Source organism: Molothrus aeneus, chromosome 4, assembly GCF_037042795.1.
Source record: "Molothrus aeneus isolate 106 chromosome 4, BPBGC_Maene_1.0, whole genome shotgun sequence".
NCBI classification, from domain to species: Eukaryota; Metazoa; Chordata; class Aves; order Passeriformes; family Icteridae; genus Molothrus; species Molothrus aeneus.
This window is the reverse complement of record NC_089649.1, coordinates 23276829-23296436: the sequence shown is the minus strand read 5'-3', so window position 1 is coordinate 23296436 and position 19608 is coordinate 23276829. Positions and strand designations below refer to the sequence as shown.

General features: G+C 36.5%; 1 protein-coding gene across 2 annotated transcripts in view; it reads right to left on the bottom strand.

The window, feature by feature from the left end:
• The window catches only part of RAP1GDS1 (Rap1 GTPase-GDP dissociation stimulator 1), a 92606-nt gene that overhangs the window by 18770 nt on the left and 54228 nt on the right, over nucleotides 1–19608 (bottom strand). The window contains exons 5-6 of one of the 2 annotated variants that reach the window (XM_066548067.1): nucleotides 8817–8963; nucleotides 850–978 (exon numbers count right to left, since the gene is read on the bottom strand). In XM_066548067.1, the coding sequence (XP_066404164.1) occupies nucleotides 850–978; nucleotides 8817–8963 (276 nt within the window). The remainder of the gene's footprint in view (nucleotides 1–849; nucleotides 979–8816; nucleotides 8964–19608) is intronic. The other variant, XM_066548068.1, reaches the window with a different exon arrangement.

The following is a 19608-nucleotide window of genomic DNA, read 5'->3' as shown; positions in this document are numbered from 1 at the left end:
ACTAGGTAACATGATACTTTCTCTGGCCTTGAAATCTGTGAACTCAGGCCACCAAGTACTACAAATTCAGAGATATATTTTTCATATTTTGAACTGCTAAATGTTCTTAGATGATATTGTAAGTGCTATGTATTATTTACTCCAGTGTAAAAAAAACCCAACTCATAAAACTAGAATTTCTCCAAATATGTTAGCAAAAGAACAACATAAACCACAAATGTTAATAAAACACAGGCCTTAACAACCCATTGATTTACACATGGTTGAAGTCCAATGAAAACTGATCTGCTTGAAAAGACATCAGATCAAAGCAGGGCCACAAACTTCAATTTAAATGGAGTTCTAACTAAAATTAACATCTATTCATGATTTATACAAGGAGGTATTTAGATTAGAGTATATTAAAATTCTGTACCTAAAATAATACTGTATATGCAGATTAATGACTATGCCTGCCTCAATTTCATTCAGAGATTTTCATGAGCCAAATTTAATCTTGATAAAACTTTGTGGAGCTACACCAGGTTACAATATTTATATTATTAACAAATAATTCACATTTAGTAGCAGTGCTATGGAAATACTGTTTAGATGATTTAAAATGTGCTTAGTTGAACTGAAGCACAGTAACATAAAACATAAGGTTGAATTAAGTACCCAAGTAAATTTCAGTTGCTGAAAGGGGAAAAAGAAGAGACAACTATATATTCTAGAGAAAATAAGCAAAAATTACTCATCTGTTATTGTTGAATGTACCAAAAGGACTTGAACAAGCTTCTGTTAGTCTTTAACTAAGACTTAACATTATGAAAACTGGATGTAAATTTGAGATTAGTATCATGGACTTACCGAGTTCTGCTAAATTGCCAAATGCAACAAGGCACATTTCTGTCAGAGCTGCATTTTGGCAATGAATGCCCAACAATTTCACTAACGTAGGAATAACACCCATATTGATAAGCTGTGACTGCAAGGTATCTACATAAAAAGAGAGTACAACAGTGAATTAGCATTTCTCTTCATAGTACTGTTCTTTTAACCAAAAAAGCATTTTTCACACAAAGCAACTTCTAGGCTAAGCAACATTAAAATTTCTGTCTCCTCTACTCTTCAGACTAGGATTTGGTTCATATTTGAGATATGGACTCATAATTCTTGTCCCTGGCAATGGAGTGTACTTCCAGAAATACTCCTTCCTGATCTGTTTATAGGGTATAGTGAATTATGCAGCTACTGACAATTTTGTGGTTATCAGGTTCCTAATAAACGTCAGGTTTGATTCTGGGCTCACTGAGACTAACTGACTGAAATTGATCTGAACAAGGTCAATGAAACAGTGATTTATCTGAGAGCTTTTTCTATGTACTCTTTTTAAAATTAAAGATCAAAACTGGAAAATTAAAATTAGAATGAATATAAACTGGCACTGAAATAAACATGAAAAGTTTCATAAACACAGGAAGTCACAATGTAGATTATGAAGAGCTTGAGAAAAAAGAAAGTTTAATAAAGACAAAAAAATGGAAGGTTTAAGAAAAGTCCTTAGAAGCCATTCTGATAATTTCTTGCATAGGATGAAAGTTTATAGTATTTACAAGTAAGAAAAGTATTGCTCCTAGGTGTCTGCAAATAGAAAGATGCTCTGATGGTTAGGCAGAAACATGATTGGTTTAAAAGATTATTTATAACAGTATTTCCTCTTACACATTTTACCTATAACATAGCAAAGAAGAAAAACATTGTTTCACAGTTGAATAGAATGAAGCAGACATAAACATACCAGATGTTGTTTAGTAATTTTCCTAAGCATCTTTTTTCCTTTGTTTCTAAAGCACTTCAACTATGTTTAAATGTTACAGACTCAAAAGACAAGGATCCAAAGCCCAGTGATGTCAAGAGAACTGTATTACTTAATTTAGCTTTTGGTCAAGCCCTGCTGGTGAGTTCTGGGGTGGGGTGGGGTTTTTTGTTTGTTTGTTTGTTTTTTCATTTGTTTGGTTGTTGGGGTTTTTTTAGTGTGGTTTTCTTGTTAAGGAATTAATTCTAGGCAACTGAAATCAGTTGGAATTCTTATATCTGTGGCATCAGAGCCATAAAAAAAAGCAGATTTTTACAGGGAGATAAAACCATATGACATCTGAAGTTTAGCAAATTTAGAATCATGTCATTTTCTCAAAAAACCTTGAAATTTTCATATAATGAAAATTATGAAAGCTTCCAGAATGTTTAGCTCATTTGTATTCAGTATAAAATACTTTGATAATAATTATGAATTAGGTGTACCAAGTAATTAAATGGCATGGTTATTACAGGTTATTGGGGATAAGCAGGAATCCTTATGGCTTGACATCTTTAAAAAAACTGTATTACTTACCAGTAACTGAATTTCCTTTTTTGGGGGGAGGGATTACCTCTTCCACAGATTCATGGTCTTTAGTGAAATTTATGAGAATGCCATGTCAGACACCAAAGAGCTGTTGAAGTTGTCAAATTTCAGGTAAGTACAAATTGTACTAGCGCATGCATTGAATGCCATTTTACCTCTGGCAGATGTGTGAGTCACTACTACACCCTCCTACTTCATTCCAAACTGACTGGAAAAATCTGTCTTTCAATAGGAAACCTGGGGAGAGAGGGAGATGGAATGGTTCTACAGAGAAAATTGTTGTGTAGGAGAACTCAAGTTACTGGTAAATAATCTGTTTTTGTCCTTGGTTTGTGATTGTCCCCTGTAAACACTTAAAAATTCTGAAGGAAAACTGGTCGTCATGGAGAGTGGGAGAACAAAGACACAAACCACAAATGCCATAGAAAATTATTTGGAAAGAAATTGTTTTGTTACTAGACTATACCTTTAGTCACTCTAAAAATCTCTTTATCCAACTGTAATGGATAAAGAGACAATCTCTGTGGACTTCATTCCAACATCAGAAGCATAAACTCTCCATTTTCAGCAGGTTTTTAGTTCTGCTGTCTCTTTCTTAATACAAAATATATAAAAAGCATGGAGGGAAACCACATAATCTTTGAAAGGAAATAGGAATCTTAAGAGTCAGATAGAAAGATATATCATTGTTCAAGAGAGCACGGAGTGCACTCACTAAAGGACCTCTAGAATTTCCAAACTAAAAAAATGAAAGAAGTCATACTCTAAAAAAGAATAATTGTATTGGGTCAAATGTCAGGTATTATACCAGACTCCAAAACAGTCTGATTTTCCCAGAGTAGAAGGATGACATCTGAGTGCAGGAAATATCTACAGTGATAAGAATGGCATCACAGGAATTGACAATAAGGTAAACATTGCCTTAACAGCAGTAAGTGTTAATTTAAAACTTTAATTTTTCTCCTTTGACAAAGACAGGGCAACCCTGTGAGTCACAAAGGAAGCAAGACCTTTGAAAATAAAAGGCTGCCAGCAGCTATTTGCAATGTTTAAACTTAAGCCTGGGCTTGCCATACAAATTCTAGACCTGACATTTACATCTGTCATTATCACCAACAGGAGGCTCTTTCTCTAGCAAAGTCTATTAAGCATATAAGAGAAAAGTATCAGGCATCTCACTGGTATGGAGACCCACAGCACTTTTTATTTCAGATAAATTAAAAATATCCAAGTGGTTCAGTCTCAGCTGGAGGAACTGCCAGCAGTTCTCTCTCTGCCCTAGGAAAACCTCAGACTAGGTAACTTGGACTAATTGTGTATCTTGGCCTTTCACTGCAGAAATTGTAAATGCCCCACTAGAGCAGGAGACCATTTTGGGGAAACATGCATCCATCCTACAATCAGTTGCCTGACACAGGACTAAAGTGAGCCGTGATGCCAGGCAACGTTGTTTCAGGATGAAACAGCACTTCTGTCCACTTCCTAAGCAGAACTTTATGCACAGAGAGCAGGAAGCATGAAAAACTGAATGCCTCTCCTGAATTTATGACTTAAAACCACAATTTACACTGCTATCACGTGTTGCACTATGTCTGTGTGTTCTTTTGGGTTGAAAAGCACTGACAGTGATGCTGTACAGATGCATATACAGGTAGATAAAAGGCAATCAATACATGCGCCAGCACAAAGAATTACCTACCTAAAACTTGAATTTCAATGGCTCCATGTCCTTCGGTGACACACATGGAAACTCCAAAGAGTAAGATCTGAGGAGAATATCCCAAATTGAGAACTTTATTGGGGACATTTTAGTTAAAAATGCTGATTTAGGCTAATTCATGATTTTGAAAAGAGTTTCAGAAAACACCTCATCATTTGTGTCCCATCAATAACTGTGATTATAATACTGAAGGAAAACTGGTTTTGTAGAAATTGATGGCATAATTTCATACTCTAGAGAAACCTGCTTGCAATCCCCACAGCTATGTTAAATCATGACAGAACATAAAAGTGATTCTATTGATTATCTCACTGTGGTAGGGAACATACTTTTATCTGCTTTTGCATACTTTAGGTTACTTTGAAATTCAGTATATTTAGGTCTTGAGCATGCTAGGCATCTCTAGCTGTGGTGTAAATGAAACAAAATGACAAGCATGAAAATTAGCAAAGGTAAGTCTTAGGAGGAAGCATTATTGAAATATTGCAGTCAGACCATAATAATGGTGCCATAAATCTCCCTTTCATTTCTTGCATATTTACATAGCTTCTGCAGATGGTCAACAGTGCACATCAGACACCAACATTCATTCCAGTTGCTAAGAGTTTTGTGAGAATAAGAAAGGCTCAGCAGTTGTATGATTTAACTTCAGGATGTCACATTTTACAAAGGTGCTGAAGGAAAGACAATCTCGACAGACTGAAGTTTGCTATGAAATGAAATGAGGCAGCAATCTATAAAGGTAATTATTTTTATCTACATATATATGCTCACATATGTAAATGTACGTATACTTTCACACATGCATACTGTATCCAGTTAACTCCTGATCTCCAATTTGATTATCTAATATGCCAATTGGCCTAGTTCTTCCATAATTTCTGCATTTTCTTGAAAAGCCTTCCTGGTTTGTTTTAGAGATCTCGAGAGACAATTTATGGACTGATCCCATTTACTTGCAAAAAGTCTTGCCTCACAGGATTATGGGATCTGCAGAATAACCATTCATATTTATAACTCTTTTACATGAGTGTTTGCATATAATTGTTAGTTTTATTAGATTAGTTATTAGTTTTCCCCTCTTTATCCAAGCCTGCTTTGCTTCTTGCTCTCAAGCAGATTATTGGCTACACAGAAGCTAATAACTGAAAGCAGGGATGAGCTATTTGTGTCTGATTGAATTTGGATAGTAAAATAAAATTATGACAAAAGGGTTGAGATAACCTGGGCTGAAGGCAAAGGGATGTTTTCCATCAGAAAAAAACCCTCTAATTTCTAGCAGTGCAATTAAATATCAGCACTTTTTTTTAAGCTTAAAAGAGCTGCAAGAAATGCCAAAGTTTGAGTTTGTTGTCTTAACAATTGTAGTTACTATTGAAATGATAAGATACCAAGGAAGCAAAGAAAGAATTGAGAGACAGTAAGCAAAAATAATTCCTGAACACAAGCAGATGACACAAGAACCTTGTAAAAGGATTCCTATTTTTAAAGCTTAGACAACACTGTTATAACTGTAGTTACAATTTCAAGCTGAGTGTCCAGAAACTGGATGAGATAGAAGAATGCTCCATTAATTTGTTCTGTTTAGGAAAAGGAAGTCTTCCTTGTAGCTGCTCCTTAGTTGCCTTTTTTGTAAAACTCATATGTGATAAATCCCTTAAAGTACTCCAGACTGAGTCTCTCATGTTTAAAAAAATAAAGCAGTTGATAGTTACTAATAATAAAGTAGTAGCTATTGGAAAAAGAGGGCAATTAGCTGACTGGGAATGGCAAAACATTTGGAATCAACTACGACAATTTATATAGTCTTTTGCTCATAAAATGCTGATGATTAGAAAATATTAGGGTGCTCACAGATAATTAGATGCAACTAAGAACCAACTGTGCTGTAACGGTCCTTATCTGGATAGCTAGTACAAATTAAAAGAGTGCAAGTCATTAAGAGCAGTTAAAGAAGTCTTCCAAGTCCCCACCTGTAACTTTTTAACACAGCATGCCAAGCTGGAAAAGATTGTAGAAACATGAAAAGAGAATGTAGAAGTGCTATTTCAAAGACTGAAACACTTCTTCCTTCCCTAATATATTTTCTTTTATTTTTGTCCAATTGGTTTCCATAACTACGGACAAAGAAATCTGTGACTCTAGGCTGCAATCCCTTATTGCTCATCCTTCAGCAAAACCAGTGCAGTGTTTTTTCTTCTTTGTAAGTAGCTGGGATCAAACCTTTGCAAGTAAATCCCAAAAATGGTATTCACTAAGTTGTGTCTACAATTAACTGTCAGGGCAATCTCTGTTTTGATGTTTAACAGGTTAGCAAAGAACTGCATTTAGTCAGAATATTATTCACCTACTGCTGCAATGCATGGAAGTGTGTGGTTGACTCAGGCTCCTAGATGACACTGACTGCTGTCCTGAAAATTCATGGTGGCCCACAGGTGATATTTTTAGACCAGCTCACAATTACGGTCCAATTGTGCTTGTGACTCTTAAAACTGGCAAGAGAGGTCAACTACCTGATTCTATATTCACATGCTACAGGTATGGACACTAAATTTTCTTCTAATAATTTAGTCCTCTAAATCACTTTTCTTTTTTTTTTTTTTTTAAATATTGATTTGTCATATTATTTGGGGTTTAATTTAATGGTTGCCCCAGTCAGTGAGCAAATTCACAATTTGTGAAAATAAGAAAGGCTCAGCAGTTGTATGATTTAACATCAGGATGCCACATTTTATGAAGGTGCTGAAGGACACAAATCTAGAGGACACGAATCTTACACAGTCTACCCATGAATGCTGGGCCAAACATGAGCTGGGTTCCTACAAAAGGGACCCTTCCTCATGGAGACAACCAGGTGTGTGGGGTAATGTGGAGGTTTGGTAAACTCCCAGCACTCCTCCCTGATGGTAGAACATGGGGCTGGTGAGCACCCTGATCGAAGAGCTTCGAATACTCCTGCATTTCTCACTTCTGACACTGCTTCAGTGGCTCCTGTGAATAGTGTGAGATGAAAGATGTCCTTTAGCAGAGAGGAGAGCAGCTAGTGAATCCTCCTGGCTGTCACTGAACCACACAACTGCTTTATTGATTGCATCAGAATAAGCTCTCTTACTAGATGGAATGAGTCATTTATTCAATGTTCCTAACAGTTAAGCTGTTCAGAAGCTGCTTGTTTGGGAGATTTATCTCATAATTAGTTTTCCTAGAGAAGATCTGCTGGGAGCTTGGTCACTGAAGCAAAACTGATAACAGTATCTCTACACATTGCTTCTAGATTCATCTGTCTTGAGCTACCAAGTCTACTGTATGCTCATTAGTCTTAATTAATACAGAGCATTCTGGTAGCTTAGAGGTGAGAATATATATTTGCTCCAAATATTGTAACAAAAAAAAGTACTGAGTTAACACGATGAAATATAATAAATGTGATACTCATGCAAAGTGGTCAAGCAAAACAATTCCTGGAAACTCTATGAAATGAAGGAACTAGAAAGCTGCTATATAGAGAAGATGGAAGAAGTACTGTAAACAAGAATTCTTACATAATACAAAGAAAAGAGGAGGAAAAAACCCAATGTAAGAACAAGTGAAGGAGATGAGACACATACAACAGTTATATTTGGAGCTGGATGAGTAACACAAAGAGCTGAGATCTCCAGAGAGATGGCACAGAAAACACATGTGGAAACTATGCTAGAAGAGATCATAAAGCAGATTAAAAATGTATACAATAAAGCCTATGAACCATCCTGTAAAGTAGAAAAGTTCTGGGGACGTAGGATTGGAAAGTGAGTTAGCAAGTGCTTTCCTTCAGGAAATGGTGAGTAAATAATAAAGAAGATATTTGTTCCTAAGATGAAACACTGCAATTTAGGAAATGTAAAACAATATAATTATTAACTGTATTTGTAATCTGTGCCATTGCAAGTCAGGAGAACAGCCTCTCTGTAGCCTTCCTAATGTATTTCTATTTTCATTTTGAAAACTTGAAAATGTGTGAATACTGTAAATATATTTTGGCACATTAAAACACTTGCGTGCAGAAGCATGCTAGGTACTAGTTTGTAGAACTAATGTAGAATGCTATTGTGTTACTCTCATTGGTCAAGGGTTTCTCATTTAATATACTCTCATGTTTTTGTCCCAGTCCCTAAACATCTCCACTTAATGGGATGATGAACATAAACATAATTTGTAGACACGGAACAGTGTTGAACATACCAATAAATGATTTCCCATTTATTTTAGAACAATGTAACATACGGTTTTACATAGATTTCACAAGGAGAACTGTTTGGCATATACACCCTTAAATAATTAACAACACTGAACATCTAAAACAAATTAGTCTTATGATGTTGATACTATTTGAGAGAGGACTTAATGTAGCCTTCTAATTAGCTTCTGTAAATCTGTGTGAAGCATCTTTATGCTTTGCTTTTAGACAAAGAAGTAAATTCCAGATGCTGATCTTAAAACTTCACACAATTTATGTTATATGGAATTGTGTCAGGAATATATCTAGTATTTTTGGGAACATAATTTTACTGAAACAGAAAATTGTATATGTGAATTAGGTCCCTGATCTCATCAGAATAACTTAGTGTTAAGCATCCACAATGTAAACCTACAGATGATTTTAACTTTTTATCTTTTTTTGTTGTGGTTGTTCTCCTGGTAGACATAAAGCAAACTTTCGGTTTTGTTTACCATTCTCATTGCTATAGTTCATCAGCATGCCACAAAAGACAGTCAAGAGCTTCTCACTGGCTGGATCTGTTTTACTGCACAGTGACCTTAAATGGTCTACTACAATATGTGCACCACCTGCATGGTCAACTGCGTTCCTGCCCTCATCTGTAAAACAAAGAGTTACATTAAAAAAAAAAAATGAAACCAATCCCCACCGTCGAATCCCAAATGTAACAGTAATCATACAAAATGAAGCTTTTAAACAGAGTGAAGTCATTCCACCAGGGTTGTCAAATTCATCTAGAGAGATGCCTGAGGGCCAATTTTTAGTGCAACAGAGCTAGGAAAGTTAAACACCTACAACAAAAAGGATTAAGCACTTGGCACTAATACCTTTGTAGAGGAGTTCAGTGTTTGAGGCAGAGCTGCTGGAGCTGATAAATAATAGTCTGAAGATGCACTCAGTATTGCCAGAGGGAGGTTCTGAGCACTTGACACAGCTTAGTCCATATACAGGTAAATTACTCTTGCTGTTACACAGATCAAGAAATTGAAATACAGAAAATAAATTGCTTGCAGTACTTAAAAACAAAAAGAGGAATAAAATGGACAAAGCAGACAGAGGTGCTAGTTCCCAGTGGCAATTATTCATGCACTCAGTCTGCCACACAGCATGTTCTCTGCACTTCTGTAGCTGAAATTTAATGCCACTATCAGATACTTTTTGTATGGCTAAAAGAAAAATTTACTCTGCATCTATAAAAGACTACAATGTTCTGAAGGGTTGTAAATAACACATCATAATCTTTGTATGGAACTCTTCCTATACAACAAATCAGATTTGACACAAAGTATAGGAATAAAGGAAAAATAGGCCTTATATTACAGTAATCATCAATACTGCTTCGTTCCCCAGCAGTAAACAATAAGCAATAGACAACAGTCAATAAACTAAATTCCAGGGCTTCCAAAAGGAGAGATTTCCATGTGAGCTATCACTGGAATCAGCTGGAAAATCCGGATGAAAACAAAACCTTGGGGGGAAAAGGAGGAGGGACTCTCTAAAGTTTTGCAATATAAGAAAAAATAACGCCCTCTCCTCAATTTCTTCATGGCCCCAAAGCAAATCTCCTCTTCTCCTTGTTATTCACACTCTACCATCCCTCCTCTCTCTCCCCATCATATGTGCAGGTCAAGCACCAAGTTTTCATCATTCTGCAACATATTCAGCATGAAACCCAAGGCTGTGCACATTTATAATATGATCTTCCACTGTAAAGTGTTCCACTGCTCTGCAAAAAGAAACTTCTAAATCTTCCAGTTCTTGTTAATACCATTCATAAACTTTATATACCCCTTATACTATATATAAAGAACAGGATTCTAAGTATTGCATATAAGGACTTCAGAAAATTTGCTGAATGGAGCTGAAGGAAAGGTAATTCTTGGCAGGTCTTAAATTATTAGCAAAGTAGAAAGAATTTTGCAGAATAAATTCACTGCCATGACTGTTTCCACCTTGGACAGGATCAGGTTGTCAAAAAACTGTGTTTTGCTGCTGGCATGTCTAGTTCATTTTGAAAAAGGAGAAATTATAATCTATTAAGCAGTTAAATTCAAGGTAGGACTCTGTGTCAAGTAGCAACTATTAAAAAAAGGACAAACAGAAAAGAAATTTCTCAGATCCTTGATGCCATAACAAACATAGCTGTAATGCTGAAACAAAAGGAAGTCCTACATCAAAATACAGTGAAACAATATAGTCAGGTGCTTAGACTCAGTGCTTACATGTACCAAATCAGCAGAGAATAAAAAGTAATTTGGGTTGGAATATTCAAGCATTCTGCTTTATTTATCCTCATCTGGTATTTTTTACTAGAAAATTTATGTAAATACATGATTTTGTATTTAACTCATCTGTTCTGTGAATCAAAACAGGTATGCAAAATGAAACTGAATCACTGATTCTGGATCAGATGGAATGAATGTGATCTTCAATCATGCAACTTAAATCAACAAACAAAGATGATAAATTCAGGTAAGAATCACATGTCAAGCTCAACTCGGTGTCTTGATGTTGATGAACTACATGTAAAATATGTAAGCAAAGTATAATAGAAAGGTAGAGTTTGGTGAATGTTTGGAAACAAGTGTTAAAACACAAAAAAAAAAAGATAGTTACAAGCCAAGTTCCTTACCTGGGCAGAATTTGGCAGAACTCTACTGAAAATTACTGTGTGATAATATTTTATGAAAAATTTAAGTCATGTATCCTTTAAATTCAAATATCTCTGGTTTGTTAAAAACTGCTGCACAGTCTCTCACTTCAAATACATGACAAAACTCTTATCCACACAATGTTTTTGTTAAGTAAACAGATCACCAGCTTCTGCTGTACAGACAGCAAAAGTAAAGCAGGAAGATTCAGAAACAAATCTCACTCCAAGAAATGTCTGGCCTTATGGTACACTCAAAAAGTTAGTTACAAATGAACCTCAGAAGGTGGCAGGCTGTAAGAGCCAGCCTTTGACAGGACTGCATATGCTGGCAGACTTGTAAAGGAGATGCCATAACTGAGTTTGTTGCTCTCCCTCTTTCCCCTGCTGGAGCTGCTTCTCTGCCCCAGGCAGCTGAGTAAAGAATAGACCTGGGTGAGTGCTATAATTAGGATCTCCTGGTGCTGCCTTCTTTGCCCAAGAGGATTAACTCAGCTCATTAGTGCAAGGCCACAAAGAATCCTGTGCCAGATGTCGGAGGAAAACCCTGAAGGTCCAGCCTACCCACTGCCAGCACTGCTGTGACACTCTGCAGCATCCCCAAGCAGAAAGTGTAGTCCTGACTCAGAATGCTTCGTGTGCATTTCACCAACTCACTTCTCACTAGTCCTCTGTCGCTAAGGAACAGATTTTGCACACTAGAATACTCATCAAACTCCAGATCATTTACAGTCAAAACAAGCCCCCAACATGCTGAGTCTTGTTCTCAATCCAACTATTACCTTGCAGTTCAGCAGCTCTATGAACTCCCACACTTAACGTGATTCCAGGCCTCCCAGAAGCTGTGTTGAATTTTTTTCCCTGTGACCTTTTTAAATAAACATTTTCTATTCCTACGAGAGCAGTGATTGAACAGTTTAATGACAGCATTCACATTTCTGCTTAAAAATGCTTCTCTGCAGCTCACAAAGGGCAATGCTGCTGTATAGCTTTTTTTAAGTACATGTAATGCAGTCTAAAGATGCCAGAATGAGAACCTGAGAAACCAGACAGATTCTTTTCCCTGTAAAATGTACAGTAAGATTTATTACAGGATGAGTTATTACTTCACAATATTCTCTAGCCCAATTCAACACAACTGTCTCTAAGAATTAGTACAGTCCCTTTTTCTATCCTGAGTTGTTCAAAGGAGTTCTATGCAAAAAAAGGGTTTTAAGTGGATTATCAAATTACTGTAACTGTTGACATTCCCTCTATGAATAGTCTTGTCAAATCTTTCTGTTGCTCAACCCTGCCCAAAGTCAACACCAAACTTTTTTAATATATGGGATTGTTAAATCTTAACAATGCAGCATTTAGAGTAGTTTCAATTTACTTTTCCCAAGCCATTTGCATCACTTTCCCTCGAGTTTTTTTCCCTAATTCACCAAGCCCTAAAACAAATCATTAAGTCACAAAATGTTAACAAGAAAAAAAATCTAAGTCAGGAAAAAAGGCTGTGCCACAATAGAAAGAGATATCAGAAAATATTTAGGCTTAAAAAATACACCCATTTTTCAGATGATCAGCTAGAAAATAATTTGATGGCATTTCCTAAAAATAAGCTTTTGGGCTTTAAGTATCAGATTTATACTTTGAAATGTTCTAGTTTTGTCTTGCAACTGGATACCTGAATTATCCTTTCCCCAGTTCATGTTCTGCACAAGTTTATTGGTTTAAATAGTTGCATTGGTATAAATGGTGCAAGTCAGGGAGGAAAAGATCATCAGAATGATCAAGGTCCCTGATTTGTATAAACCAAATTGCTAAGACAGCAAATTTGGGTGACATGGGAAAAATACAGTGTTTATTTTAAAATTCTTTTTACTTGTGTAATGATCAAATCATTTAAGTGACATACTGCCATTTTACTTTAATTACTTCATTGTTATTGCTTTTAGCTACAATCCTGCATTTTTTGACCAAAATATTGCTTAGATTGGACAGTGCTTTACAGATAACTCTTTCTTGCTTTTCTTAATTAAAAAAAGAAAAACTAATCTACATTAGCCCAAGTTGGGGGGTTGGAGGGACTGTTCTTTCTACGTGTTCTATTTTTATTTTCCCCTGTTTTTTAATTAGGTCCTCTCTGCAAGACCTTTGTGGTGAGGCGCTCATTTGCTCCTGCTGCTTATTCTTTCACCTGAAACCATAATGGTCTGATAGCAAACTGGCTGCTTCAAAGAAATTATGATGTGACAAATATTACAAACATGTGTAAGGAAAAAACTGCAGGAGTAGAACTCCAAAGGAAAAACATCCTGGTCACATGTGGAAAAAAAGAAAGGAAACATTCAAAAAGCAATGGCAAACCTTGAGCTAGTGTAAATGACATTACCTATGTAGACACTAGAAAAATACTGCCACTTAGATAAACTGGGACTTCACCTTTTCTTTCCCTGCCTGAACACTGTAAGATTAAAACTTTCCACACAATTCTGTCATTCAGTTTTAACACTTCACTCTACTTTTTATCTCCAGTCTGGTTTGTGTATGCTTTTTGGTCACTGCCCCTGTCAGGTCTCTGACTGCATGACTACAGACCACAACCCTGTTACACAACACACACAGTAGCATTTCATTAATTTTATTTTTCAAGGAAAGAAAGCTTCATGTGATTATACCACACTACCTTTGTTTGCTGCTTTTTCCATATCTTCTGTGCAATGTCTAAGAGGGACATTACACAGCAATACTGTCTTTTGAGATTCACGCTTTAATAATTTGAAAGATAATTTTTGGAATTGCTCTGTCTTGTACTGCAACTTCCCTTTCCTTTATTAATTCCTTTAGGAATTATAATGCTGATTACCAGAAAAACTGTTTTGTTTTATTTGCCTACTCGTTAAAATCAATCAACATAATCTTAAAAGTTTTGCTTTATAAAGAAAGAAACAATCTTGAATTAGTTATGTTTGCTTCAGATAACAGAACTGTCCTGTAGTCAGTTCATCTTAAAAGGCTGGCAGCTATCCTTAGCCCTAAGGGTAAGCATTGAAGGTACTGTTTGATAAGTTATTCTTTTAGAATAATTGCTAAAATAATACATATGTAAACAGTAAACTAGGAGAACATTATCTTTTAATACAGCCCCTTCGAGGACTGAAAATAGGCAGAGTTGATCTTTTTGGATAAAACTGTTGCCAGCAATTTTTTTGGCTGATGACAACTGATGCAGCAGTGTATTGGCCCTCTTATGCAATTAGTTTATACTAACAAACAAATACAATTTTTAAATGTATCCAAACAGAAATCTAGGGATATTTTTGGTAGACTCTTCATAATATGTTCAATGTGTGGACCACAGGATATCAGTGCCATCAAGCCGTAATCTCTTTCATGATTTCTTTTGTCTACAGAGTCAGGAGCTTGGCAGAACATTTGAAGGGAAAGGTAAGTGTGCAGGTATTGAAATCTCCCTAATGCTGTGCTGAGGTAGCAGTCAAATGCAAGCTGGATTCAAGACCAGAATTCATTAACATTTGCTTCTTAGTCATATTCCTCTTATGTCATATTAATACAAGAAAAATATTTTGTTTCTTATTTCAGACAAAAGAACAGTGATGAATTTACTGCTCAAGACTTCAATACTTTACTTCCAGTCAAATGCTACTAGTGGATCTGATATTCTAATACAGCAGCAGAAATGTTTTTATCAGCAACAAGACATACAACACTACTACACTCAGTATTGGCAAGTAATTTGCTCTGAATTCCAAGGATACTTCAATGTGTAATTAAAATGTAGTAATTACTGCTACCAAATTCTGTTTGAAATTAAAGAAGCCAACTTAGAGAAGAAGAGAATGTTCTATGTAGATATACTGAAGTCAGGTAAAGGTCCTCAAAACTGAATGTAGCTTTGCCTTCCTTTTTATATACAATATGCTTACAGCAGACTCTTCAGTTGATTTTATAACTCTATGAAACTCCTTAGTAATTCCATTGCAGTCAAACAAATTACTCTAGGTTTATGAGAGTAAGTCAGAGCTGAAGCCATCTTAGTATTTCATACAGCACAAAATAAATCATGGAACCCAATTACACAGTAAAACAGCAGGCAGTTTTTCTACACTGGAAAAAAAGCATTTATAGAATCTCTTGCTATTAACAGAATAGACCCACACACCACAATTTATTTAGAATTCCTACTCCCAGGCCTGCAGTGCAATGTTGTCTCTCAGCTTCAAACTCTCCAAGAGGAAGGGTGTGAAGTGAGCATGGCATGGTCACAGTCATGGTGTAGAACAGGGGTGTGCTGCTGGCTGCTACTGAGAGGAGCCCAAATGAGCTGTGGGTCTCCACAAAGCAGCCAGAGGAGCTGTCCTCCCAGAAGGTGTGAAACCCATGGGGATTTGGAATAGGTTGGGAAAAGCCCAAGAAGGAGAAAATAAAACAAAAGCAAAAGAATCAACCTTAAAGCATGTTTGTGGATTCTACCAGGGTACTTTTCTTTCCCTGCTAGAAAAAGAAGGACAATTATTCCAAGAATTGAAAAAGTAATAAGTGGATCTGGGATCTACAAACAGCTAAGGCAAGTTCTGGGTGTGGGGTCAGTGCTATTTGTCCCAAATCATGAAGCCTAGGAGGACCCTAGCCTGAGAACTCATTACGTTTTGCATCACCTCTCAAATGTCTTTTTTCTGATGATCTAGAAAGATTTCCTCACCATTCTGATTCCATTTAGGCCAGCTGTAAAATAAGAAGTTAGAATAATATTGTTTAACAGCTTCCTAAGAACATTCATGATTAATTGCTAGCAAGAACTCTATATTATGGAAGAAGTATATGTTGGCATACATACACTCTAGTTTCCAGCTGATGCAATACTTGTGTGCAGAGCCTTGGAGAAAAACCTGCACTATCAAGGACCTCTGAAGTAAAAATGCTATGGTAATGCTAAAGGTAAAGCACTATTACTGTACAGTCAAAACCTTGAATTTGAATTCTCTGCAAGCAAAACACTCAGTTTTCAAGCAACAATTTAAAGACTCTGGTCTTGATTTCTTGGTATTTCTTGGGAAACAGCTTAGTAGGTGGCATGTGCATTTGCTAGGATCTAGTACAATGATAAGTGAAAAATCGTGCTAAGATGCTGCCTAGCTGCATGAATCAAGGTGACCTTCATAAAAATGATTAGCCAGTAGTGTACCATTATCTACATTGGTTGTGTTGTAGGATTCTGCTGGTTTTCCATATGTTAATGAAAAAGGTTATGCCATTTTTTGAAGAAAACTGATTTTGACTTCTTTCCAGCATGTTTTATTTTAAAGTGTCTGATTTTCTCCTGTAGATCTGAAATTAATTGCATCTCCTGAGAGAACACAACTGTACAATTGAGCTGTTTCTTATTTTTGTACTTAGTCTTTTGTACCAGATCTCTGCAAGAGATCTGTACATTCTTATAAAATAGGCAGCTGAGGTTATGGAATTTATAGCATGTATAAGATCTTTTTAACAAGATGTGATAAAATGTTCATGTTCTGGAGTTGAGGCTGAGATGAAGAGGGATCTGGTTTTATGTGAAAGGCCACGTAGCTGAAATTCAGCTAGGAGGCTTGCCATCAATACAAGTAAGACTGCATAGATAACAAAGAAATATACAGCTTGGGAAATGAGAAAAGGACCCAATAAATCTCCTGCTGAGAAAGGTAGATAAGCAGCTGTCAGAGGAGATACAGAATGGGCTGGCATTTTTAGCTTCTTTCCAGCTGTATAAGATGCTTACATACCAAGTATGGTTGCTAAGAACATGTACCCAAGCTGGCGGTTTCATGATGAAACAAGGCTGTGGTACAAAAAGAAGTAATTTCTGGATTACACAAGGTCTCTAAACACTACCATTAATATGTATATTATGGAAGGACAGAATGGGAAATTTTTCATTTCCACTACAAGATATATGGAGAGCTTAATTTCCTTTGCTAGCTTTCAGAATCTGTGAATGCTCTAAACAGCAAGAAGGAAATATTTTCTAATGGGTAAGAGCTTAATCTAATCGCAACTGAAGTCAATCAGAATGCCTCCCTCTAGTTTGTATGGCTTCTGAGTCAGGCCCTAAATATCCCAGCCTTTCACTTCCTCTTAGATTATCACTTTTATAGCATAAGTATGGCAGCCTCTATCATGTGCACAGTGCTATATAAAAACACAGAAAAATAGTTTGTCAATCACTTCAGAACTGAAGTATTTAACAAGTTACCTGTGCAAAGATAACTGAGAATAGGATAGTATGTGCATTGCAAACTTCATGATAAAAAATATTGTGAGGCTATTATTTGCTAAGAAAATACTACTAATTTAATATAGCATCATCATCCACTAAAATTCTTGATAAAACTTATTTGATTGGCCTGATCTTTCACCTAGACAAACTGCACTGGTGTGGGGGGTGTCAGAGTAGGAGAGAGACCTGGCTACAGACAGGTTTTCTCTTTCTCCCACATTGTTTTGTTGGTCTTGCAAGAAAGTAGGCCTAAGTTGAAAACTGTAGTCTCAGTTTCCCTGTCCCCCATGCACTTGATCAGCCACATGAGACCAGTCACCAGACTCTTCCAGCCTACTGTGAAAAAAGCCACCAGAGAGAGCTGAAGGGTGTACTAATCACCAGGGTGTTCATTATGTGATCATGAGGCGCAATTTGGATAATGCTTTGCTTTAACTTAATACCCCAATGGCCAGAGCTGATGGTAGCAAATAATTCTTAGGCTTTATCTACAGCAGAATTAGCCATACTGCACTGACTTAACACATTGCTTTTTGCAGCAAGAACCATATTGAACATAACCTTTTCAAAAAATGGAGATGAGATCTTTACATTGCATGTGGAGCCAAGGTGCAGGGAGAACTTAGAAGAGTTTGGGAGGTATCCATTATTTATAACATCTGTACCTCGGTAATATCCCTAAAGGGCAAACTTCCTAAAAAAACAGCACTGGGAGGAACGACAGGAGGGGATGGACAGACAGACACTAGAAAGGTACCTGTAGTTTGACTCATGAATAAAGAGTGGTGAAGCAGCTAGGATAGCTGTTATGCTCTGACTGAACAATTCCTAAGAATTGAGCTTTGATTATAAGCAAAACCACATAACTGGTGGTTAAAAGGCAAGAATGGGCTAGGAGCTTTGCACCTAATAATATAGGTCTGATAAAATTCTGCCCATGAATGAGGCCAAGGATTCTGTTGTGTATTGAATTTGGGAATTTGGAAGTACAAGCAACTGTACTTGGTACAGGCTGTAGACACAATGGGGGAGAAAGCAGGAGAGAGGAGAGATCACGTCTCCATTTTTTTAGTTTGCACTTTCTGCTTTGATGAAAATTTGAGGTCTGAGGTGTTATGTGGCATTTACTAGATAAAGTGTCTAGAACAATTACAGGCTGTACAGGAACATGCAGTAATGTATCTGTTCTTAAACTGTAGAGCTGCACTGAACAATCTGCATACAGTTGCTTCTGACAGTCTGCAATTCATTACTTCTGACTTAAAATGTTTTTATCTGCCTCAACTGTTTCTTGTATCTCTGCATACAAGAGGAAGGCTGGGAGACCACAACCTCATCAATACTAACAAAGCTTCCTTCTACCCTGCTTTGCAATTATATTTGCTTGTATTCTTGATGTTCAGAGATTCACATAACACAGATTTCTTCAAAACAAACACTTTAAAAAGGATGCTCTCAAGACTGCTTGGTAAAAGTTTGACCTAATTTTTCCTCTTTAACTGTTTATGTAATTTAATTCTCTGTATTTTCTCCCATGTTCAAATAGGTAATTAAGTAGGGTTTTGAGGGCTAACACATGTGAGCACCCAGACAATAACAGGTCTACCCCAAACATAATAGACAAGAAAATCTATCAGTAAGTCAACAGGTTTTCATATAATGTTTTCTGTGAGGAAATGAATCTTTTCAGTGAGGTCTTTGTCCAGGTGTAATTCACCTTTAACTCGTGGAAGGTACTAAATCTCTTTCAGCATTGGCACTTAGTCATGAATTACCTTTCTGTGGTAGCTGTGTTCTAGGAGTAGCCACTCCTGAACTTAGGAAATAGTCTTGCCTTCATGCAGCAACTCTGGGATCTGTGAACACTGAGGAACCACTGCCATTTTCCTTTGGAAAAACAATTCAGGCCATTCTTCTCCTCTTCAAGGCCAGTTTTAAGGGGATTTCCCTGCAGAAGCAGCTGTTTGTCCCACAACTTTCATCCTGCACCATGCCAACTTCTCTCAGAAATAGAGACCTGATTAACCCACTCTGGCACAAGCTGTCACTAAACAAAGTGATCCATGCTTGCTGGGATGAAATACAGGACAACTGGGCTTTCAATATAAAGAAATACTGCTATGAGCCATCATGAGCCAATATGGACTTTATTGCATAGGCTCAGCCTAACATTGATTTAGGACATAGAGATATTCCTCATTGCTGCATGTTATAGTAACATGGCCAGTAGCACTGAAAAAAAAAAGTTCATGTAATTGGAAAAATCTAGTTACTGATGTATTTAAAGTTCTTATACAAATCACGATTACCAGAAGGGTAACAGATGCTT